General features: G+C 37.4%; 2 protein-coding genes across 2 annotated transcripts in view; both read right to left on the bottom strand.

Annotated features, from left to right (window-relative positions):
* Nucleotides 1-25,526, bottom strand: part of LOC149908886 (pyrokinin-1 receptor-like) — a 54,523-nt gene extending 28,997 nt beyond the window's left edge. The window contains exon 1 of the mRNA XM_090120468.1: nt 25,312-25,526. The gene's annotated coding sequence lies outside the window, so the exon portion shown is untranslated. The remainder of the gene's footprint in view (nt 1-25,311) is intronic.
* LOC149908887 (uncharacterized) lies at nt 27-4,133 on the bottom strand. Its single transcript, XM_090101509.1, has one exon. It carries the CDS (start codon nt 4,131-4,133, stop codon nt 27-29), a length of 4,107 nt encoding a protein of 1,368 aa, XP_089957635.1.
* Nucleotides 25,527-27,242: the final 1,716 nt, after the last annotated feature.

Raw genomic sequence — 27,242 nt, 5'->3', positions numbered from 1 at the left:
CGTTACCGCCTGCGTGTGCTCGTCCTTTACAGTCCTCCCCCCGGCGTAGCTTGCGTAGCCTCCTTCATCACGACGAGCTTGCTGACGGGGCGTCTGAAGATCCCGCTCTTGGTCTTCACTTCGGCTACCCGCACAGCGTCGTCCGGCCCGGCGTGAACGCGCACCACGACCCCCATGGGCCATGTGTTGCGCGGCAAGACGTGGTCCACGATAATGACCACGTCACCTTCCTCGAGGCGTCGCGTGTCCTTTCGCGCCTCCCCCCGTGGCACGAGCGTCGGTAGGTACTCCTTGATCCATCGGCGCCAGAAGTGGTCGGCGAGTGCCTGGCTGGCGCGCCAGGTCCGTCGGTCTGCTTCGTCGCACGGCCCCGTCGTCGGCAGTCCCGTTGAGGAGCCCAACAGGAAGTGGTTGGGCGTGAGGGCTTCGGGGTCGTCTGGGCTCACGCTTACGTGAGTCAGCGGCCTCGCGTTCACCGCGAACTCCGCCTCGGTGAGTAGAGTCCGCAGCACCTCTTCTGGCGGCGCCTTCTCCCGTAGTGTCGCGCCGAGCGCGGTTTTCACCGACCGCACCAGCCGCTCCCATGCACCGCCTTGATGCGGCGCACCCGGTGGTATGTAGCGCCACTCCATCCGGTGGCGCAGCGCTTCTTCTTGTAGCGCCGGCGCCCACTCGTTGTACGCCTTCTTCAGTTCTTGATCAGCACCCCTGAAGTTCGTTCCGTTGTCCGAATACATCAGACGAGGCCACCCTCTGCGCGCTGCCATCCTTCTCAGCGCCATGATGGCTGAGTCCGTTGACAGAGATGCGACGAGCTCCAGGTGCACGGCGCGCGATGTCAGGCATGTGAACAGCGCGCCCCATCTCTTCTCTCTTCTTCGTCCGATCTTGACCATCATTGGCCCGAAGTAGTCGACCCCGCAGTTGGTGAAGGGTCGGTGGAACGGGTCGAGGCGAGCGCGCGGCAAGTCCCCTTTGGCTGGGACCTGCGGCATGGCTCGGCGTACTCGGCACAGCGCGCAGTTCTTCTCCACAGCGCGCACTGTAGGCCGCAGGTGGATGACCCAGTAGCGCTGCCTCAGGTCGTTGGTGACGCGCTCGCGGTTGGCGTGTCCGGCGGCACAATGTTCCTGTAACACTATTAGTCTGGTTATTCTGTGCCGGCCGTCGAGGATTACCGGCTTCTTCATTGTGTCGGGTGCCGTGGCTGCGTTTATGCGGCCCCTTACTCTCAGCACGCCGTCTTCCATTACCGGGTCCAATTTGTACAGTCTACTGGATCTGCTGATGGGGCGCGCGTCCTTGATTCGCTTTATGTCTTCTCCAAAGCTGTCGTTCTGTGCGCGCTGCACCAACAGTCGTTCGGCTTGCTCTAGGTGGCGACATTCTAGTCTCGTCGCCGTGTGTCTGATGCGTATGTCAATGAATGCGAGCACCCTTGCTGTTGCTCCCACCAGTGTGCGGAATTTGGAGAAGCGCTCTGGATCCGGCAGCCATTCCATCTTCCGTGGCAGCTCGCTTACATGCAGTACATCAGCCTCGTCCGTAGTTTCTCGTAGTTCCTTCTCCGTGGGCCACTGGTCCTCCGTCTTTGTCAGGAATTCTGGACCCTGGAACCATCGATCATGTCCCGTGGTGAAACTTAGGCGGGTGGCGTCGTCGGCAACGTTTTCATGAGTCGGCAGCCACCGCCACTCTTCCCTTTGTGTTAGTTCTCCAATCTCACCGAGGCGATGCGCGACGAACGGCGTGTATCTCTTTGCATCGTTGCGCACCCAGTGCACCACCGTCGATGAGTCTGTCCAAAACCAAGTACGAGATATGTCATACCTGTGCTCTCTTCTTATCTGGTCGGCGAGTCTGGCGCCGATCACCGCCGCCTGCAGCTCTAGGCGCGGGATTGTCTGCGCGCGCCGTGGTGCCACCTTCGCTTTCGCCGAGACGAGTTTAACTTGCACGCTGCCGTCCGTTCGCCGCATACGCCAGTACGCCACGGCTGCATACGCTTGTTCACTGGCGTCGCATAGCACGTGCAGCTCGATGTCTTCGACGTTGTCCGTTGCGTAGCATCGCGGCAAACGTAGCGCGCCGACCGCTTCCAGCTGCGCCAGCCAGCCCGCAAACTGCTCGCCCTCTTCTTCAGGTATCGGTTCGTCCCATGAAATCTGGAGGCGCCACAGGCTCTGCAATATGATTTTAGCACGGATGGTGAAATAACTTAAGAGGCCTAGTGGGTCATAAATTGACATTACCGCACTTAATGCTTCGCGCTTGGTTGGCGGGCGCTTGCGATCTCGCACCTCCACCGGTACCCTGTTCATCGCTGTGTTGAATCCTAGCGCGTCTTGCTCGGCGTCCCAAATTAGCCCGAGGATCTTCGGGGCTGGCTGCGCTCCTCCCAGCTGCGTTGGTGTGCTGGCGTGCAGTTCTCGTGGCACGTCCCTCAGCACGTTCCTATCGCTGGCGTTCCATCCTCGTAGCTTGAAGCCTGCCGCCGCGTGCACCGTCCGTATTTCTTCGATTGCTTGTCTGGCTTCCTCCGCGTCGGCGTAGCTCACTACCAGATCGTCCATGTAGTGGCTCTTAGTTATCGCTTCTAACGCCATTGGATATTGTTCTGCGTGCTGCTGCGCATTATGATTACGGATGTAATGCGCCATGAACGGAGAGCTCGCTGCACCAAATATCATGGACGTCATCTTGTAGTGCTGTGGCGGCGTGTCGCGTCGGCTCCCCCTCCATAAAAACTGCTGCGCTGGCTGGTCTTCGGGTCTTATTTTTACTTGTAGGAACATCTCCTCTATATCTGCCGTGACTGCCACTGCCTTTTCCCTGAATCGAAATAATATACCCGGCAGTGATAGTAGCAAGTCTGGGCCCTCAAGCAGTTCGTCATTTAAACAAGTCCCGTGGCTTTTGGCTGCCGCATCGAAAACCAATCGCTGCTTCCCTGGCTTGTTGGGATTGGTCACAGCGAAATGCGGCAGGTACCAGCACACGCTGCTCTCGCCTTCACTGCCATCGCATGGAACCGCATACCTTTTCTCAAATAAGTTGTTCATCTGCTTGGTGTACTCGGCTGCGAATTCCGGCGCGGCGTCCATCTTGGCTTCAATCTTCAGAAGTCTCCGCAGCGCGGCATTGTAGCTCGGCGGCATGCGGACATTATCCCTCTTCCATGGCAGGCCGATTTCATACCCGCCCGGCGTCTTCTTCGTAGTCATCTCGACGATTGACGTTGCTCGTCGGTCGGCTTCACCTATGCGCGGTCTACTGGCTATGTTCAATGATTCTATCTTGAAGTGTTCTTCCACCAGGTTGTGTAGCCGTAGGTCCGCTTGCTGCTGTTCTCGGACGTGAAGCACGCAGTCCCTTTCGACGATCATTCGACGCGGCGTTGTCCCATGTATCACCCAGCCGAGATTTGTCTTGGAGGCGGCAGGTTCGTCGGCGCCGCCCGTCCGAAGTTCTCTTGTCACGATATGCTCCCAGTGGTCGGTACCCACCAGGACACCCGCGCGTGCTTGTTCGTAACATACCTCATGTTCCGGTATGTCGCGCAGGTGTCTGTACCGAAGCAGGGAACCCGGGATGGACTGCTGATGCAACTGTAGCTTCTTCATTGTGCGGGCGCGCAGGTCGTGTAGTGTCCCGTCGTTCTGCCCCCGCAGCTGCACCGTCACCAGTCGACTTCCTTCTTCAATCTGCTCCATGTTCGCCCCGTGGATGCGGAGCGGCGTGGCGGGACCTTCGGCGCCGATCTGTTGCGCCAGGTCCTCATCAATGAGGGTGATGGTGGAGCCCTCATCGAGCAGTGCGTGCGTCGATACCTCCCCCCGTGGGCCGACGACGGTAACTGGACACATCTTCAGCAGGACGGCGCGGGGCGGTGCGGTTGCGCGGTCAGCAACCGCCATGACGGTTTCTTCGGTCGACGCAGCAGGCTCTTCTCTTCTTACGTCGTGCAGTGATGAATGATGCGGGCGGCGGCACTGGTTCACGCCGCATGGTTTCGCTCGACAGTAGATGCGCCGATGTTTCTTCGTGGCGCACTTGAAGCAGGCGCCCTTTTCCCTCACCAGCGCCCACCGCTCATCCACCGACAGCTTGGCGTAGCGTGGGCAGGCAACCATGGTGTGGTCGCGCCCGCAGCATAGGCAGAAGTCTTCTTTCTTCTCTTCTTTCTTCTCTTCTTTCTTCTCTTCTTTCTTCTCCTCTTCATCACCACTGCTGGAAACTATGGCGTATACTGCCGACTTCCTTCTTGGTGGAGCAGGTCGCGCTGCCGCTGCTGCCGTGGTGTCTCTGCGCGCTGGCGCAGTGCTGCTCATCGGCGCGTATGTGTAGCGGAGCGCCTGGTCCGCCTCTCTCATCAGGAAGCGGGACAGCACCACAATTTCCGGATCTGCCGTACCTTCCTGTGAATATGCATAGTCGCACCATCTGGACCGCAGGTGCGGACTTAGTTTGTCCAATATCTCCCTTGCTAGCATAGGATTGTATAAATACCCTTTCCTATCTATGGTTTGAAGTATGCATACCACGTTCTGTACCTTCACAGCGAAGCTGTTGATGTCCTTGGCCGCTGCTCCAGGTCGCGGCAGCTTCCTCAGGTCCTCCATGGCCCTGTCGATAATTATCTCGGGCCTCCCGAAGCACTGCTCCAAGGTTTTCATGACTGCTTCAGGTGATGAAGCAGTGTGAAGCAGCGCTGCCACGGCGTCCCTTGCTTCCCCCTTCAGGCATGTACGCAGCCGCTGGATGTTTTCTGCGTCGGACACTTGGTACATGCTGCTTGTGTCCCGGTAGGCTGCTCGGAACGGCAGCCACTCTTCGATCGCACCTGAAAATATAGGAAGGTCCGCGTGGCGTAGGCGCGGTCGCGCCATCTTCTCTAGGGACGCCGCCAGCTGCTCTATTCCTGTTCGTCTGGTCGGCGTCGGCGATCTTCCTCTTCTTAGTTCGGATCGCTGGTGTCTGTCATCCTTCGGCACAGGATGTGACTGGAGCCACTCGTCCACCTTGTTTCGTTCTTCTGTCGCGGTGACGATATCTTCCGGCAGGCCCTCGTCTTCCTGTATGGCGGACACCTCGAACTGTAAGCGTTTATTTATTAGTTCTTTCTCAATTTGTAGTTCTTTTCTCTGGATAGCGGCGAGTCGCTCTGCCGCTTCTAATTCCGCCGCCTTAATCCGCCGCGCCGTACTCGCCGACGACCGCACCGATCTAGAGGATCTCGCTGGCGAATACCGTCGCGGTTGCGGCGGGATCTCCATTGTTTCTGTGGCTGACGTCAAGCGTGCGTCAGACGGCGATGCCAACGGGTCCAGCACCAGCCGCCGCATTCGTTCTTGCCGCACACGCTCTGTCTCCTGGCTCCGGTCTTCAACTTCCACAGCGTCACCCTGGCAGCGGGTTACCACCATGCCTAAAGAGGTGACGCACCGCAGGCTTATACTGGCAGACTCGTTCCGCTGACCAGCACCCCTGATTCCCGGCGCGTACCACTAGGTCACCACTGGCGGCCCGTGTCTGCCCGTAAAAAACCTTACGACTCACCTTATTGGACTAGTACCAACAGCGCGGCCCCGTCGGTAGGTACCTGACTCGCCTGGTGACGATCAAAAACACCAGCAGGCTAGTACCAACGTTACCGGTTTGCCGATATTCGTCCCTCGAAGGTGAGCTCGTTGCCGATGCGTACCTCTCTTCGGCAGGATCTGGTCTTCCACGTGCAGCGTTTCTTCCTTGAAGTATCCGGCGCTCGTTGGATCACACGTTGTTATCCGGCGATCGAAGGGTCACACGTTGTTATCCGGCGATCGAAGGACCACACTTTGTTGTGGACTGTATAATTTTTGGGGTTCGTGGTCGAAATAAAACCCTTCCTTCGACATACATAAGTACATATATTTTCTCTTTACAATTACAATTCCTAATCACTATTACTTATTAACTACTTGTCTGTAATAAGCACTTGCTCGAACTGATCACTATTAGTACTTATTCGCTACTGGTCTGGAGTAAGCACTCGCTCGAACTGAATTCCATTTGAAAATTCGGGCTATTTATATGCGTCGCCGGCGGGGAGATTCAAAGCGGCCGCCCGGCGGCGAGGCACAAAGCGGCGGCGGCATCCAAAAGGCGGCGAGACTCAAAGCGGCGGCGGCATCCAAAAGCGGCGGCGAGACTCAAAGCGGCGGCGGCTGTCTTGCATGTGCCGCCTAGGCCACGCCTCCTCCACGTGTAAACGCAATGCACGTGGCGTACTGAGTACAGCGCGATAGGCGAAACCGCGGTGCGCCTCGTCGAAACCGCGGTGCGCCTCTCTTCCACGTGCAGCGTTAATATTCCGCCTCATACACGTGGAGCCGCTGCGCGGGGAGCCCCGTTACCGCCTGCGTGTGCTCGTCCTTTACATAATGAGTTAAGTAACATGAGCTATGCGTTTATTATGTACAGACTACAGATAATATATTATAAGCACTTCCTTGAGAAATCTATATCTATGGACTAATCAGTAAAGCCTACAATGTATTTTTATTTTTTACCTAATGTTTTTATATATATGTATTTAAAGTACTTAGTTACACATTATTTCATTTGCTTATGAAATAAATTTAATGAATGATTTTAGAATAGCAGTGTTTATTCAACTCTATACGCTAATAAAACACAAAATTATTGTCTTTGGTATTATCGCAAGAACGGCTGAACTGATTGCATCGGAAATTTCGAGGCTCGTAAATAAAGATATGTATCAATAGAGCTATGTTTTCTTTACTTTTTACCTACGTTCCATTTTAATAAAATCTCACCCATTAAACGGTTAGCTGCTATAACCCTATAACCACAAAACCGCACGAATAGCACACTACGGTTGAAATATAAGTGTTCCATCTACAATAAAACGTAAGCTCTTTAAAAAATGTAATCCGTCATGGGACGCCCGGCAGATGTGAAACATCGACATTATTTTGCACGACGAATTTAGTGAAAACACTATTGCATATAGACTATATTGTATGCTAGCGGTCCGCCCCGGCTTCGCCCGTGGTACATATTTCGCAATAAAAGGTAGCCTATGTTCTTTCTCAGGGTCTAAAGATTATCTGTGCCAAATTTCATAAAAATCGGTCCAGTAGTTTATGAGCCTATTCATTACAAGCAAAGTTTTCCTCTTTATAATATTAGTGTAGATATCGGTTTTACGTGCGCATATAGATAGATCTGATCTGATCAAAATAAAATTTCGCGAGGTTTCGCGGTTTCTAACAGAGAATCCGCGAATTAAAATTTAAAAAGTGCAATATACCACCGCACTTATAATAGAATATTTCAACTATAGTCTGTCCCTGTGGTCTGTCCACTTTAAGAAATGCTTTTTGTCAGCTCGACGGGTGATACCAGAAGTGATGTCCAAAAGATTATCGATTGTGATACCATTTCAATTATAAACTCAAAATATTATCATTAATCGAATCAGCTACGTAAATAATAATTACAAGGTAAACGTACTAACAAGATATGTAATAATAAGACCACATATCTATGAATTTTATGTTAAAACTAAACTAAACTAATATTTAATTATTTATTGGTTTCTACTTTCTATCTTACAATTTGGTTGTCTTTACGTTTAAATTTATATTATATTTTACAGAATATTCCTATCGATTACCTAATAATTCTGTGTAGACATCATTAAGTGGGCGGGGCCAGTAAATGAAGATAATTATTTGTATGACATTTTAACATAGACAATACAAAACCCTTGTAGGCGTGAAGCTGTCAAAAAGCAAATAATATAATTGTGAATATAATGGACAGAGTATAATAGGCACGAAATATGATATTGATAAGATAAAAGACATTGACATCTGAAAAATAAGCTATTATTTGACATTGAGCTATTATTACTACGTATAGAGGAGACACCATGAACAAAATCTGTGCTGCAACCGCGGCGCCGCGGCACGGGGTGGTTTGTGAGTCATAGATTAAGCGATGTCATCGACTCACCGCTATAGAGGCGAAACTTTGTAAATATTTTGTCTATTACTTATCAATTATTATGAACAATCAATGGAACAAAAAAAAAATATATAATTTATGTAATGAATAAATAATTAATAAACTTATAAATTAAAAACTTTTCAATTAAAACCAATTAATGAAAAAAAATTGACATACTTAGGTAATTAATTACTTTCATCTTTCATGATTTAACCTTTTTTCAAATAATATCCACAGTAGGTACAATATTTTTAAATGTGTAAAATTATTTTTTTTTCCACTATAAAAATGTACGTCACCTAATATAGGTAATAAAGACATCTTTCATACCCAATGCCGTTTCTTAAATTTTTAGTCTATGACAAATGACACAAAATGGCGCCCGCCAAAAATTTTGCTCGAACCAAGTTTTAATAAAACCGGCCAAGTGCGAGTCGGGCTCGCGCACAAAGGGTTCCGTAGCAGCAAATATAATAAATTACAGTTAAATCAACCTATCTCAAAAACTATAAGAGATACTTTGATCAAACCAAAAATCGTTGAAAGAGTTAATTAGCATGCATCACCTCTATTTTTTTTAGAATTTTATACCCCGTAGTTATAAAAATAGAGGGGGGGGGGACATACTTTTTACGACTTTGAGAGCTGATATCTCAAAAACCGTTCACTTTAAGAAAAATGTTTTTTAGAAAACTTTATATCATTTTAAAAGACCTTTCCATTGATACCCCACACGGGTATGTACATCGAAAAAAAAAATTTCATCCCTCAGTTACATGTATGGGGGGCCCCACCCCCAATTCTTTTTTTTACTATTTAGTGTCATATTTTTGTAGCGGTTCATACAACACATATTCCCATCATATTTCATCACTGTAGTACTTATAGTTTCCGAGTAAATCGGCTGTGACAGACGGACAGACGGACAGACGGACAGACGGACATGACGAAACTATAAGGGTTCCGTTTTTGCCATTTTGGCTACGGAACCCTAAAAATGATTGTCTAATTAATTACCGATGAAAAGTTATTTCTTTGCACCTTGCCGCATTACTTGAATTATAAGTGCAATATCGAAACACACTCGAGGGCATATTTGATGAGTTTCTTGGTTTTTTGCTTTAAAACAAACAAGACATGAGCGCGACCATCGCACTAAAGCGACTTAGTGCAGATAAGCCATATGGCCTATGTTGAGCGGAACATATGTGATGTAGGCATTGTCGTCTCCATACGTAGTATTAATATCTCAATGTTTGTTAAATAACTTTTGAAACAGGATAAGGTTCGAGCTTAATATAAGAAACTTTACGGAATTTTTTGGCTTTCATTTATTAATTTAATTTTAGACCAAAGTACATAAAGCTCTTACAATTTAATTATGTCTGGAATTACGTCACAATTCTGTCAATATAGAAACCTATTAAAAGACTGAGAAATATTTACATTGAAAATGTCTCCCAAGTTTGAATCAGACTTTATACCACGTTCCAGCACAATATTTGCAGAGTGGCATGATTGTTTTTATAAATTGTTGTAGTAGTAGTTAATGTAATATTTTTTGTATAATGTTAAGTGATTCCTTTTTAATTAATGTTTAATAGGCTTGTTTCAATGAACACTAAATTGTAACTACCACTTTAAGTCAAACAAACACAAATTCTTGTTTTGTGTGAAGTGAACTTTTTATAAGTAACTAGCTAACGCGACAGACGTTGTCCTGTCTTCGCACAAATTGGCAAACCCGTGAAGTTAACAGGACGTTTTAACTTTTAATAGAAAATTAATTTCATTACAGAATTTATGTTTGTAATAGAAATTTCAAATTATATAGCGTGTGAATTTCAACACAAAGTTCCAAACGAACGCGGAATTCCAAACAATAAGTATTAAACAGGTTCATTGTATTCCTGAAAGCTGATACTGCTATTATTAGCGTATTAAAAAGTTAAGTGGTATTTTGTTGGGCCGTCAGAAGCTCAAATTGCAGTCAGTAATTAACGCGTCAAATATTCGCAATTCTAACTTTTATTTCCATGTATAGACTGGGGTAGAAGCCTTTGAAAATAATGAAAAGATAAAAAAAATCGCAGTCGGATGAAACCCATTATTAGAAAAGGAGGGGAATATGATAAAAATGTAAGGAAAAATAAATTACGGTCAATCCGAGTTCGGGAAGCGGGAGCGGAGAGCTTTTAAGAGAAAAAAATGGTTTCTCTCGATTTCCGACAAAACCACAAGTCCTATAGAAAATCGAACTACCTGAAATGTTTTTATCGACATCATTTTGCTTTTGAATATGCTGTAAAATATTAAACTTAGAACAGATAATTATTTTTCTTTTGAAATATTACCGAAAAGCCGATACAAGAGAAGATATAGAGTTCAAGAAGTGTGCCTGATTTAGTAAAAGCTAATTTTCAGACTGTTTGTATGCATTTCCTGAGAACATTTACTATGGTGGTGTTTATTTTTTTTACACCATATGAAAGTAGAGATTTCAATGAATAAAAGGCACCCCAAGTTTTTGAAAAAAGCTGATATTTTGACGGGTGACTTTTCGATTGAAAATGAGGTTGTTTTTTTGGTATTAATTCAAAATAAGGCGAAAAAATAAATATTTTCAATCAAATAAATTACAGTGTATTTGGGACATAATAAAGTAAGTTTCCACCAAATTTCGTAGAAAAAAAATACATTTTGAAGTAGATAGAAATAAAAGACCAAAAACTTGGTCTTTTGAATTTTTCACCTAAATTTTTAGGTTATGTGAAAAAATTGTGAATACAAAAGTTGTAGAACTTTTAATTACCTACAACTTTGCCATTGAACTTTTTTCTATAGGACTTGTAGTTTTGTCGGAAATCGAGAGAAACCATTTTTTTCTCATAAAAGCTCCCCCCTCCCGCTTCCCGAACTCGGATTGACCGTAATTTATTTTTCCTTACATTTTTATCATATTCCCCTCCTTTTCTAATGGGTTTCATCCGACTGCGATTTTTTTTTGTTTCAAAAATTATCTACTCTAGTCTAATCCTGCTACTAATATAGGATCTCCTATTATTTATATTAGAACTTTCATTATTGCGAATTCTGACTCATACATAATACCCCTATTGTTGCTTGTTTATTTCTACAATGTAGCTAGGATAAATACATAGAAAATGTATATATATTTTTATTCTGTTATATCGTTTAATTGTCGGTTCTTATCTGTTACATAATTAAATAGCGACTTGCGGTTCGCACTGGACAGAAAGCTGACATGTGAAATGCTTTTTAACCGACTTCAAAAAAACGAGTAGGTTATCAATTCGGCCGGTATAATTTTTTTTTGTACGTATGTACACCGATTACTCCTAGGTTTCTTAACCGATTTACGTGATTCTTTTTTTGTTCGATGCGGGATGGTGTCGAATTGGTCCCATAAAATTTTATTCGGATAGGCCCAGTAGTTTTTATTTTATGAGCATTTTTGTCTGTACTCGATAACTTAATTGTAATGTAGCAAGTAACTTTGATTCACTTCCCGGTAACCGATTGAGTTGAAATTTTGTATACGTATGTAAATTGGATAGCGATGAAACATAATCATGACATAGAGCTGATTTGATGATGGAATCGGACGGTGGCCATAGGAACTTAGTAATATATTAACTCAACTTTATCGAGATTGGGCTCGTTTGATTCGTATTGAAAAATACACTAAAAAGTAAAAATATAAGTATACCGGGCTTACCGTGCACCGACATCAAACCTATTTAATAAACAGCACATCTAAATAATATGTAGTAATTAATGATATCAAATCTTTTTTATTTTGTACTTTTTCGTTTTTGAAGTCAGTTGCTTTTAACGCAGTTTATTCTTTCCAAGCAGAGTAATTTGAAAAACAATTATGATTTGATGGATTTTTTTTATGGAGATAATGGTCCACCCAATATGTATATAGTTTAATTGATTTCCACGTGTATTAGATGGGTATAAATGTCAGTTATATATAAAAATGAATCGCAAAATGTGTTGGTAAGCGCATAAATCGGGAACGGCTGAACCGATTTCGATAATTATTTTTTTATTATATTCCTTGAAGTACGAGGATGGTTCTTATGTAGAGAAAACGTAAACATGTATCACGGGCGAAGCCGGGGCGGACCGCTAGTATTTCATAAAAATAAATGGATGTACTCGTTTAATCTAGATTCTAATGCGTCTGTTTTCAGAAAGCTTTTATTAAGCTAATGGCTAATACTAAAAACAGTGATGGATGTATTTCGGATGTGCGGATTTCTAAAGTTAATAATTAAGTTAAGTATAATAATTATTTGAATAGTTATTATACTTAACAACTAATAAAATATTTTCTATTTTCTCGGTACATATTTAGATTTAGAATAATGAAAAAACAGTCCAAAATGCGGCGAATGTAACAAAGAGTATTCGATGAAACATTCGTAATAAGGAATTCGTTAAGTTCGTTAAATTCGTCTAAGAGACAAAATTCACAGTGATCGTTCAATTAACACATTTTCTCGTCTGAAGAAAAAGAAATCAGCGAAAATAGATGTTTACCTCCACGCCACACAGTTACTTTGATATTAATGATTTATCTACATCCAAAGCCGCCAAAACAAACATTAGATACTAAAGAATATGTATCGTCTATATTCGGTTCAATAATTTATTGGTAAATTGCTCCAATAAAATTAATTATAGGTAAATAAAAAATCATAATAATATAATATTTGAATGGTTGCTTGACTAGGTGTGCGTCCACACTGAATGCGCGGTGGCGGCGGCCTAGGCGGGCGCGACGAGCGGGCGCTCGCGGTGGCCACACCGACACGCGAGCTCAAGTAGCGGTTCGACGTTTTTCGGGTGTTGCAAACTTTGGACGATTTGCTATTTTTACTGGACAGTCCGATTTTGAGATGAGATCATTAAAGAAGTTGTACACGAAATAAATAAAACAGAGGTGAGAGGAATAACGGGTGAATCTTATATGAAGAATTGAGATTATACCCTACAAAATTACTGTGGTGTATATAAGTGTTTTAGATTGAATCGCACTTATAAAATAATAAAGAAGTTTCACTTCAACAATTAAGTATTTACCGCTATTTTACGAAAAACAATAAAGGATATAATATAAGAAGTCGAGCGACAAGACCGAACTGGTTTGATACCCCCGCCGTCCGCGCATTGGGTCGCTTGCTGACTAGGCCCGTAGTGTGGCCAGAACGCGCGGATAGGAGAGTTTGAAAACTACGCGCGCTGGCTCGCTCATTACCGTCGCACTAGGCTTCCGCCATAGTCATTTCAATGTGGACGCAAAGGCGCGTTTCATACGTTTGATATTTCGCGCCCGCCGTCGCAACCGCGCTAGGCTCGCAGTGTGGACTTGCACTAGGAAGATAATTTTTATTTTTCACGAAGAACCATAGATTCCCGAGAATTAAAATAATGCATAATTACATAAACTAAACTTTTATTAAAAACCTATTCAAATTAAATAATAGTTCAAGTTAGTTGTATTAGTTCAAATGTAATAGTTGTAATAGTTCAAATGCTCATAGTTTAATTTCTTGTTCGATAGAGGCTTGCGCATCTCGAATATCAGTCGAAGATTTTTTCCATCGTATTTATTAGCTAATTCAATAATATCAAAGAAAGCTACTAGAATTTACAATTAGTCCCGTTAGTAATCTACTTTTTACAATACAAAAATATTTTATACAATATAAATTGCGAATTGATGATATATTCACCTTTATAGGCGCATGTAATACCACAGAATAGCCATTGTAATACATAAAATATATGATTGATTATAACATGTAGATCAAGAGCCCACGACGGCCAGACTTTCCTTTCTTTCGGAAAGTTGAAAGTTTCTCTGTGTATGTCTCCTATACAGATAAGAACGACCAGCGACTATCAAGTTTGGGTTGTGGTTACTTTGGCAGGAAACATGTAGTGAAGGTGTATAAAATAGTACCTAACTTTCATTATAGTTTAAAAGCTAAATTTTATATATGTTACTTGGGGACCTATAAAAAGACATTACCTTAAGAGCCAGACAGTTTTCGTGGTTCTTACATCTAGCCAGACACATTTAAAAAATAACTAACATATCATCAAATTCACATAACTACCTAAAAGCGTAACAAATATGAAATAACCCACTAAAAACATTAGTTAACTATAATTATTAAAAAAATAAAAGTATAATATATAAGTAATAAAGTTATTACTTATCTTTTACGGGGGTTTATGTTGATGAAATTTCACGTATCTCGATGACACAATAAAAAAGTCATCGGGATACGTGAAATTCCATCAACATAAGTCTAAGTAAAAGATAAGTAATAACTTTATTACTTATATATTATACTTTTATTTTTTTAATAATTATAGTTAACTAATGTTTTTAGTGGGTTATTTCATATTTGTTACGCTTTTAGGTAGTTATGTGAATTTGATGATATGTTAGTTATTTTTTAAATGTGTCTGGCTAGATGTAAGAACCATGAAAACTGTCTGGCTCTTAAGGTAATGTCTTTTTATAGGTTCCCAAGTAACATATATAAAATTTAGCTTTTAAACTATAATGGAAGTTAGGTACAATTTTATACACCCTTACTACCTGTTTCCTGCCAAAGTAACCACAACCCAGACTTGATAATCGCTAGTCGTTCTTATCTGTATCGGAGACATATACAGAGAAACTTTCAACTTTCCGAAAGAAAGGAAAGTCTGGCCGTCGTGGGCTCTTATATCTGGCATTTTTTTATAAGTATTTAATAATTGACTTGTCAATCAGCGCATCAAGGCAAAATATTGTACTTTGATCCATATAATAATCATTTATTGTATGTTTTATCGTATAATGTTAACTATTATGTTTAATTGTGAAATAGTTATAATGTAGGTATTCGACGAAATGTAAAATTTACGTAATTTGATACCACTTCATGTTTTACCGGCCAGCATCATATTCGTGAAACAATAATGAATACTTAAATGTTATTTAATCTTTGTCGATAATAGTTAATCTCTATTATAGCGAAATATTATAGAAATTATTCAATTTCTGTTTGTGTTTAAGTTTGAGTTTGTGTAAATTTAGAATTAATAGCGGTATTTTCAGATATTTTTAGCTTACCCAGAATAGAATAAATTCTATGTTTAATTGGCTTGAACGAATAAAATGAATCTCAAATAATTTGTAAGCATACATTCTTGAGTGATATGCTCAATTCCTTCTTTTACTATTATAGCAACTAGACCGTAATAATAGCTTGCAAAGATAAGGAAGATAATTATTACTTTGTCATGGTTTGAGTATAAAATAAGACCTCATTAGCCAGACGACAACTTGAGTGAATATAAATGTCATTACAATTGCAATGTCAGCGAGGAATTTAGACATTTAATGAAATGGCAATCATCTTTGTCCTGGGAATTATATAAGATACCCACAAAGATACCTGATGTCAGTTCATTGTTTAGAAATATGCTATTGAATAAAAGCCTAATTTACACGACGCAAATTTCTTGCCTGTTACAATTAAATTGAAACAATATATTATGATTTGCGTAGTCTTAATGATTGATTTGTTTTACAAGTTTTGATTTCAAAAAAAGAACTTGGTATTTTCATTCAATTTTTTACTTAAGTATACCCGCGTGTAAACAGTTGCAGGTTGCTTACAATTATTGAAAGTCAATTATTGCGTATTGCATTTAACTATTGTCCTTGAATGTACAATAAATTGGCTAAATGTAAATCGGGATTTACTAGCCTGTTTGTCTATCTTGAAAATACGTATTTTTATATTACAAAATATCGCCTATATGTGCGTCGCCTTCTTTCCATGTTTATATACTCTGGGGTCCCTATTCCTGAGTTAAGTAAAAACTAAAAAGGCAGCAACCTAATTCTGGTCGCGTATGAAATAACCAGAGACTTAACTTGATGGCAACCTGTCAGAGACTGAGTGTATTTATAATTGAATATGTAGGTACATGTTTTATGTACGGACTTACAAAATCTTGTACTAGGTATATTTTTTATACTTTTTATTTTTATCTTAACCATAGATCAAAAAGCTCATCACTAAAAAAATATGGATTTTTGTCGTCTTTAATTTATTAGTTATTTATTAATAAAGTAACATCTTCTCAAGGTACCTACTTACTACACGTGGAGCACAGCTACTTTATATCTTTTATTTTCAATTTCTACATCTATTTCATCGAGATGAGTAATTACAAGTTATTACCGCGAACGACATTTCATAGAAACATATGTATAAAGCAATATCATATAGTGTTTAAAAATTGTGAAAACGACGGAAAAGTGTTTTTTTTTAATTGTTTTTTTTATACTATATGGATATTGATATACGAGTATTAATTGTCATATTTCCAATAAATATTTTATAGCCGTAAAGCTAACCGAATTCAAAGCTAAAGAAATTTTATAAATATATATAATATCTATTCTATATCCCATTTGTAAAAAACTCGTCGTTTTTTTATAATATACTAGTGACCCGCCCCGGCTTCGCACGGGTGCAATGCTGATACTAAATACACTACAGAAAAACTTTTAACGTTGTATATAAAAACATAGCGGTCCGCAATCCCGCAATTTTTAAATCTGTAATATCTTCGAAAATATTCACTTAAATCATACGGTGTAAAAGGCCATATAGATCTATATTAAATGAACATTGTATTCAAGGTATTTAATTGGTTATGGATTAATGCTGTATTGGTTTAAATCGCTTCGAAAATTAGCCATTATTTGACGTAAAAAGTAAATGACAAAAAAAGTTATTGTGGGTAATCCATAAGAGATAGACATATGCCATCGCGGACTTTTCTGTAGACCTTTTCAATGTGTACAATACTTAGTACATTATTTTGATAAAACTCGAAGGGGTTCAGCCTGAGTTTGCAATGTAAGCGGAAAAAATGTAATTATTTACGACATCACATTAGAAACCTCAAAAATAACAGTACTTCTCCACTATTTAATGGATGTTATTATACATATAAACCTTCCTCTTGAATCACTCTATCTATTAAAAAAAACCGCATCAAAGTCCGTTGTGTAGTTTCAAAGATTTAAGCGTACAAAGGGAGATAGGGACATAGGGAAATAGGGACAGAGAATGCGACTTTGTTTTATACTATTGTATAGTGATAGTGATAGTGATTAATACGTGGTTACGGTTAAGGACCTACATAATTAAGAATAAAATATATTCACAAATTATATTATTTAATAAAAAAATATACTGCTTATAAAGCTTGTATCTCACTTGTATCTACATATTTTTTACATAATATATTACAATACTTATACATATTTCAAACACACAATTTGGCAAACAACGAATTATATTATAAAAAATGACTTGAACAGCGATGCATCAGCATTATTTGAGAAAACATCTATAATTATTTGTATATGAATTATTTCATAAGAACAAGATTTATTAATTTGATCATTCGTAACCTTGAATGGCCATATTAATAAATCAATAATTTTGCATTAAAAGAGTTTCGCATATTTAAACAAGTATAAGTAAAAAACATAACATAACGTAATGTAGCTACCTAATATATGATATGATTTGATATATATGAGTATGATTGAAACCGAATTTGATATATATGAGTATGATTTGATATAATATATAAGTATGATTGATTGAAACGCTAAGCTAGCGTTCTAACAGACGAACGGCAAGTTGTGAACAGCAGAGGCTACTTCAGCCGTCGCCACATGTGCAGCAGTTCATAACTTGCCGTTCGTCTGTTAGAACTCTAGAAAGCGATACAAAATTTCAAGATGGGAAAAGGCTGATACGTTGTATGTAAACAAAGCCGTTAGAGACAATGAATTATCCATTTGATACGATGTATGGATGGGAGAAAAGTCAATATCAATTTCCTCCATCATTCACATAATTTCAATCAAACGGATCGAGATTGATACGGGCTGAACTACACGACAAATATGCATTGCGAAATTACCAAATATAATGCTAATATCGATACATCTGTTTTGTTTCTTTTCCTGTAGGTCTAGGATATTTCTGTTTTTTGAAAGCCCCAAAAAGAACTTTTGAACCATTATTGGCTGGAAGTGTATCATGTAAAATTTTGGGTACTTTTAAAAAGTTGTTATTGTCAATTTACTTATTAGGACTAACTTTCGATATCAGTTTAATGTTATCTTATATCTGTAATATGTAGTTACGGAATAATCAACTATACTATTGTATAGGTATATTGTATAATATTAATTATTATACATATTACTAAAATTTATATTAATTGATGATTTATGAGATGACCTAGTATCATAATAAACCACATAAACCAAAAATGAATGAATGCAATGAAAATAAATAAATTATCTGTGAATAATATTTATATATTGCACGCCTCATAAGCGAAGCGTTGAGGTGGGTACTACTGTCACTTCGCGCAAAACATCTGATTTTTCAAACTTAAAATGTCTTTATGTATCATACATTGCACTTGTAAGATAATACATACACACACATATTAAGAAAAAACACTATTTTTAACGTTCATGATATTTTTGATGTCATTTTTGTTATTTAAACTAGTTAAAAAACAGTTTAAAAAAGTTCTGTCTTGGACGTCCGTGTGTCTGTATGTGCGGATCCTTTTTCTTGTTAACACGATAGCGACCGAAATACTTTACTAATCGAGTCTTTTTTTTTCTCTTACGCTTGAGTATGCTCAGGAATAGAACCCTTTCATTTTTCAGGGTCTGATTCGATGTGGTTTAATTGTTATTAAATAAACAAAAATAATAATTAATAAATATTTATTAAAAAAAAATTATGAGGCGTGCACTTTTGGATTTTCCAAATTATTTCATAATTACATTCAATTGAAATAATCTGGTAAAAGCATTTTCCATTTTATAACGTGACCCTTAAAATTTTTGTTTGATATATAAAAATTAAGACTTCATGCAAAAAAAACTATTTTGAATTTTATTCTAATTGGCATCCACTTTTAAACTCATTACCGGAAAAGCTAGATTTATAGCTTCTTTATACTTACGATTCACTGTTCTCTAATAGTTTCGAGACAAGGTTAGGTATTTTTAAATTTATTTTGACGTTCGCTTTTAAAAGTGAGTGTCGACTATCGTATAAGCCTTTACACAAAGTGGGCAACTCTCAGCTGAGAATTTTCTAAATCCTCACAGGAGAATATTGCCATAATAGTATTTTTCCAGTATGTATATTGTCGCGTTTATAAAATGATTGTACCTATTGACATGAAACCCGTTTTGAACAGATTATTTTTGCATTGATAAAACATAACCATTTTATTTTACTGTGTTAACCAAATCTGCCGGTTAGCTTCAGCTGACGCGCTCTTTGTAGTACATATATAATAACCGTTTAAAATGATATTAATTAAAAAAAAGACGTGTGACGGGGACTGCCGAGTGCCGCGGTAAAGCTATTGCATAGCATGCCTTCTAGCCACACCTCCGTGTCCGTCGGAGTGGGGAGCGTGAGGTTTTTTCGTTACGGAATTTCTGGATTCGGTCCCCGCACTCAAGGCCCGCGATAGAAGCTATGCAATAGCTTAAAAAATCGTTATAGGTATAATATTATCAAATTTCTAAAATTTTATATATATACAGGGTGTCCCACTGTTGGTATACTAAGCTCAAAGGAGGTTATAGTTTTGCATACGCTGAGTACGTAAAAAATAATTAAAAAATTCCAGACGCATTTTTTTTTCCAAATAGATGAATTCTTAAAACTCTATGTGTACACCCATAACAAGCGAGCCGCCCAACTTTGCCACCAGCACGTGAGCTATCGTTTAAGATTATGTTTTCATAGATAAAATGCTCATATTAGAGAAGCGGTATATGCCGGCTACGCGAAGCTAGAGAAGAAAACATGGATTTTCAGGAAAAATTTAGCAAAAAATTTTGGACGTAATTTTTTTTTAAAGTATTTTTTACGTGATCAGTGTATGCAAAACTACAAGTTCCTTCGCGCTTAGTATACCAATAGTGGGACACCCTGTATATGTATATGTATATATATATGTATTTGAGAAGAGTTGAAATATGTAGAGCTAAGTGTAGAGCTAAAAGCATTGAATTTTTATTTTTTATGCATAGGTAATTTGTAGGTAGTGTTAGCTCTCTGCTTTTCAGAATTTGATTTTTTTTCCAATGTTATAAATTTTTCATTCCAATGTTGCCTGAATAAAACAATATCGCTCAATTGTACTTATACTTATGTACATGTATATACTGACACTATAGTCAGTATGGCCGTCTTTGTATTCATTATTATTATAGCGTATTAACAACTTTATTTTATTTATTCACAGAAGAAAACCATATTGATCCGTTAATTCATTGTTAATAATACCCACTAGCACTATTAACTAACCTTCAGCCCGCGGAATCATTCGATTGACCTTAAAAATTTCGTCAATCAATAGATCAATTAAACCAACAAAACAAACAAGTAACAAATACAAACTTTCACGTGTATTTAATGGGGACACAATATTAAAGCAGAGTAGAACAAATCATAACGCTAAAAATAATCAAAATTGCTATTAATAATAAGTTTTCAAACTTTCTAAAGCGTTATAATTTGTACCAACGATTTGTACTGTGAAATTGTGTACATTGTAATTACTAATTAGTAACTAGTATAAAGTATAGCCAAAGCCTTTTATTAGAGCCAAAGTATCACAAAAATATATGTATTTGTCTTAGGTACTTGCCCAGGAAGCTGAATATTTGCTTTACCTTTCACCTTTTTCTGTAATTGAGATTGAAATTTTACTGAATAATTGATTAGCATATTGATATACGAGACAGTTATGATCGATCACCGGCCATTTTTATGTTATTGTGTAATCTGACATTTCACGAATAATAATTATAACAAGCAATCAATATATTTTTTTAGTGATTAATCGACAAAATGGTGAAATTTAAAAAGTGCCCTGCAAATTTGGATTGCGCATTGGCGCAAGTTTTATTGTTTTTTTTTGTAAAAAAAAAATAAACCTCGCCTCATTATCAAATTTTCTAAATTTAGATCATCTACAGGGCAAACATTAAACATATCCGCTTAAATATGTAATTAAAAGCTTACATGAAAAGAGCTTGTTTTGCTCAAACCGCATGTAGGGTGTTTGTTAAACCGATACTTAGGGCTGTTTGAACGTACCTACTTCACTTAATGTTTACAATGTAAGTAGACTTATTAATTATTTGAACTAAATATGTTACTATTAAATTTTCATATGTAGAAAATAAGATCAACATTTATAAATTCAATTGGCTTGGGAGTTAAAGGTTACAAACATTTATGAATGAAATAAAGAAAATTAGAAGAAGCCTGACGTTTATCGTGTTCGTAATATGATTGAGGTCGATCTGTATCCGATCATTTAAATAAAGTTATATATTAATGTATATCTACTCTTAATGCTGGATTTTCTATAGAATGTAATATTATATATTTGGAGGAAAAATCACAAAAGGATATATTTAATGCTCGGCAGGTGATAACACCTTTTCAAAGAACTTTATGAATACTCATGGATGGAAGTAATAGCACACGGTTCGATCCATGGTTTAACACAATAATATAATAATTCTGCGAAGTTAAAATTCTGAAATTTTAGAATTAAATTAATGCGAAGTAAATTGGTAGTTTTTTATCATTTATACTTTTTCCTTTTTCGAAGAATATTACAATAATGAGTCCGCACAATTAAGGACGAATTAATTAAAGAGTTTTAAAATTATATCAGAGATATTAAAATGAAAGAGCATTTATGCTGCTCTATTAATTTGATCATGATGTTCTTTACGAAATATTTTTCTACAGAAAAGTCTGTCAAATTCAGAAAAAAAACCCCACAATCATTTGAAAATAACGTACTTCTTGTCTTAATCTTAAAATATATTTGCTTTTAAATAACATCACACGATATTGTTTTTCCAAGAGTGTTGACACACCCCACATATTGCTCAGATTACTAATAATATGTAATTGCGGAAATCAATTACAGAATACAGCAACAAACAATTACTGTAGAGATAAATTAATTGGTAACTCAAGGAATCCGTAATAACAAAGGTTAATCATAAATATCCCAAATAAGATTTAAATGGAGAGTCACATCATAAAGATATCGATAAAATAAATTTACCGTTGCGAATTTTCAAAGCGTTACTTGCATATTATATGTTTTAACATCCCCAATGCTCGAACGGTGAAGGAAAACAAGAGGAAACCGACTTGTCGAGGAATCAAAAGTTCGACGACATGTGACATCTACCAACCCGCAATTGGCCAGTGTGGTGGACTATGCCCTGTACCCTCATAGGAGGTCCTGGGTCCATGTCCCAGCGGTGGGATCGAATATGGGCTGATGACGATGACGATGTTATAATATTAAAGATTAGTTGTGAATACATTTAGATGAAACTTTAGGCAAAGCTCATGTTTTAGGCAGGTCATGTCAAACTATCTACGTAAAACTTTCGTTATGTTATCTATCTATTGCGTATATCTGAATCAATAATTATTATTGTTATGGCATGATCGTGTCAGTTGATATTAACCATGATAAGTAAATTTGTGATTCACCGTTAAATTTTATTTGCATCGGGAACCCGTGCTTTAAAAAGCTTCTTCTCTTCTTTGCATCTCAATGTTTTAATTAAAAATCACACATTTTTCTCTCCTAAAACACAGGATTTGTAGTCACTCAGGACTTGTATTTTAGAAAAGATTTCTTTTTGTGAATATCTGAATAATTTCAATAATTTAAGATAAGAGTTTAGTAGTGCTAAATTTTAAATTATGTTAAAAACGTATATTAGTTCAGACTTCAGAGAGCCTATTAGAGCATTAAGGAATATATGGAAGATAAAAACCCATGGAGGGTTATCGCGTTAAAACCACAGGACAGTTCTCTGGCATATTATGATATTATACAGTTACATATTTTGTAAAATTAAATTGTAATACTGATATGATTTAAAAAGCAACTATGGAGTTTGCCGGTTCTTCTCCATAGATACTGCTTTCCAAATCGGTGGTAAATGTAAAAAATATGTATTGACGTTTCAAAAGTGCTTCTCGAAGAAGTCTAATTGAATAAATAAATGTTTGAGTTTGAGTTTAAGTATGCGAAGTGTTTGGTGTAAAATATTAAATAGGCAATGAAGTAGGTATACTTCATTAGTTTTTCCGTGTGTTTGTGATTTGCTATGATTTGCATAAATGAGATATTATTATTTATTATCGCTACTGAAAATAAACGATATACATACATATTATGGTTCTTTTTACAATTTTGTGTTATTGAACATTATTTAAACGTAGGTAGGTAACCCCAGCTTGATTAATAAGTATTGTTGTAAAATTATTAACCATTCAACGTTATTTTAAGTTAAATATTAGATCTAGAGAGCATTTTTCCCTATTAGCTAGAAATTTATTGGCTATAAGAAGTATTTTCAAAACCTATAATACTAAGGTGAAAGCTCAAACCATTTAATTGGATATTAGTCATTTGACTGCGTTATGATATCTACCTATAAATTAAAAATTATTAATAAATTAAACAAAATATTAAAGTTCATAAATATCGATAAAAGCTTTGATTTTATAATTAGCGCTAATGACGTTTAAAATGTAGTTCGACTAAGCAAATTAAGGCCAGCTTTTAAAAAATATTCATAAAAAGGTATCTGTAAATATTGATTATTATAGGTATCTCTAGGATCTAGTTTCAATTTGAACGACTCGTCCCAAGTTTCAATAATAATTGGGTCCCGACACGTTTTTACCTTTATACCAGACAAAATAATACCAACGTTATTTCATGCTTTTACAATAGTAATATGATAATTCACTGGGCCTGGAACATGAAAAAAAAACACATTTAATTTAAATTGCTTCTTTACTGTGCAAATTGTCGTATGAATAATAAAGCCACCTTTTGACACCTTACAGTGATTAATGTAGGTATTTGGTGAAATTTAACTTTTTGATTTGTTTGTATGTGATAATTATCTTCAGTTTGAAATTTAACTTTTTGATTTGTTTGTATGTGATAATTATCTTCAGTTTTTTAAATAAATCATAAATCACATATATTTTTGGTTATATTATAGAAATCAGACATTTGAACGTGGAAGGTAGAGTGTACTCTACTAGAGTACACTCTACCTTCCAGATATATCGTAGATAATTGTTATCAGAGTATAATCCTACTAACGTTCTTGTTAGGTCAAGTTCAATAAACAATTTCTTTATTGTTATACAAAATCGGATATAAGCAGGTAAGTAAGTACTTCAATAAGCATCATTAAAGCGGCTCGATGGAACACAGTGGGGTTTTAGTCGGTAAGAATCCGACATACCTAACCCACGGCTCCTCGGCGGCCGATAGGTAATGCCTATGCAAGATTTTCCCACTTAGGTACTTCAATAAGGCACGTCCTACAGAGTTTCAATTTGTTTATTATAATATACCTAATTGTGAATATAATTACATATATATACCTACATATTTATAGCTTTGGTCACACAATCTTCGCTAAACCGTTAGCTATTATAGAAATTAGAAATGTATCAATATTAATCGTTGATATTTATTCTCACCATGATATTAATTTATATTGAAGGTATAAATGTTAAAAATTAAAATGATTATTTAGGATAAAATATAAGCCTGAGCAATATTATGATAATTAAAAATGCATCGTATGAAATTTACAACTTAAAGTGTGCTCTGCATTTTTCGATATATTCTTTAATAAAAATTCTTGTATGAGTCAATCTATTTTATATAAAATCAGCTTGATAATTATAATGATACCATATGAATACCATTTTTTTTATAAAGCAATAATTATTAATTATAATACCTAATACCTTTTTAATTAAACGTGTATACAATTATCGTATTACACGTAATTTAATTAACCTAGCAATATTTTCCTTTAAAAATGGTTCTTGTTAACTAAAATCCTATTTTAGTCGATATTCAACAACAGGTAGATGCCACTTATTACATAGATGTATTACGAAATAAATAATGTTTACATTCAATAAATTATTTATTTAAATCGATATCGACATTGAGAATTATTAATTAAACATTATACCTACGTGGAGTTTGAACGTAAAAATTTAAATAAATTTCGGTAATCGCAAAACTTACCTCAGTAATTCAATGTAGAGAAATAAAATCATATCAATCCAAAGGGGTTTCAAATTCACATAAACAAGTCAAAATTTATATTGTTTATCGGTTATTTAGCTGTTTGTTATTAACTAAATTTTATAGCAATAAGATGTGGATTCGCAAAGTTATAGTGCGAAATCGGCAAGACGCGAAACCTACTGAACACGTGCGAACCGTGCTACTCTCGCCGGCCCGACCCGTTTACTGTGGCTCGCGCAGCGTCTTTTCGCCGGAAACCTCATAACAAGTAATCAAACTAACCAAAATAAATATAAACACATTCGGCAGCTAATTCACCATCATATTGTCGGTATCGGATTTTTTAAACAATACATGCAGCGACCTTTGGGGTCATCGCTTTAAAATCACTGTCATATTGTCTAGCATTGTAATTATTTCCAGTGAATTAATTACGCACGTGTCCAATGGGTATTTTGCAGCTATTTACCCAGTCATACTAGTTTTTAAACAACATGAGATGTGAAAGAGTTCAAGGAATAGTCAGTAATTTATGCAAAATATGTTTATAATAGCTGCAAGGAATAAAGTAATTTTACTAGCGAAGTAACATAACGCAATGGTTTTTATAAACATTAAACGTTTAGCTTTTTTCATAATTATAGATATAATATGTGAAATATATAAAAAAATAAATTGTACCATTGATTCGCTCTTTATGTACGTATGCGTAAGTACTATGCTTTATAGTTTATGTATTAGTTAATCTATTATTTATTTATGCTTTTTATAAAATGAATGAATTCTCCGTTCAGCTAGGTATAAAAGCGACACTATAATATCAAGAAAACTTCGTGAAAACAACCATTTTTTAAGTAAGTACTGGTCGTATACGCTCCGAACCTTTAGCTCTCTTTTATCAATATTTCATAATCTATACTAATATTATAAAGAGGAAAGGTTTGTAATTATGTATAAATGTATGGTTTTCATTTCACGCATATAAACTACTGGACCGATTTCAATTAAATTTAGCACACATATAGAGGGTTACTTGGATTAACACATAGGCTAGGTTTTATTCCGGAAATCCCACGGGAACGGTAGATGCGCAGATTTTCTTTGAAAACGCGGGCGAAGTCGTGGGCGGAAAAATAGTTGGATGATAATTGCAACCCTTGCTAATGTTTAATTAATTACATAAAATATTCCATGTATTAACTAGGTAATAAAGTACGAGTAATATAAGACATATAGTAATTAGTATGTTATTTTGTCCCAAGTGATTATTTCATAAAACAATTTCTCAATTACCATTAGTAGTCACGTATTTATAGATTTATTTTATGATCAAACCATGTCTCCATTAACAAGTAAATTGATATTTTATCTGATTTAATTATTGGTAGAGAAGATGAACACATGTAAACTGAACAGTTTCTTTGAAGATAAAGATTTTAGTCCTTAATTAATGGATACCATCTCACCTCTGGGAAATGGGAATAGTGCTTGAATTGATTCGGATAACAAGATTGTTAGGGCAATGGAATTCTATCTGAATATCGTCTACCTATTAGGTCATAACCTTTAAGTACCTTCATCCATACAAATAACTTAGGTGGTATTATTATATAGGCACTAATATCACCTAATAATACATCTATATTAGGTGATATAATATAATCACTAGTATGATATGTTTTGTTAGTTTTATCACAGAATAATAACTATAGTAACTAAGTTTTATGTAATAAAAGTGTGCTCATATTAAAATAATAGCTCGACATATTCCTAGATCCTAAAGCTCGATAGTACTAATTAAAGTATACTAATGGAATGAGTGTTTGAAAGCCATACTATAAAAGCTATTAATCTACAAAACAGAGATTCCAAAGCTTCGCGTACCTATCTGGAATGTACCTAATTTGTTGGTTATCGATTTTGAAATT

The sequence above is a fragment of the Colias eurytheme genome, chromosome 4, assembly GCF_061535395.1.
Source record: "Colias eurytheme isolate Ceu_HAF_F1 chromosome 4, ilColEury1 Martin Lab GWU primary, whole genome shotgun sequence".
Lineage (NCBI taxonomy): Eukaryota > Metazoa > Arthropoda > Insecta > Lepidoptera > Pieridae > Colias > Colias eurytheme.
This window is presented reverse-complemented; position numbering and strand designations above follow the sequence as displayed.

What these genes read in the sequence shown, in the direction of transcription:
- LOC149908887 (XM_090101509.1), bottom strand. Translation starts at nt 4,133, where the DNA reads ATGGTTGCCTGCCCACGCTACGCCAAGCTGTCGGTGGATGAGCGGTGG.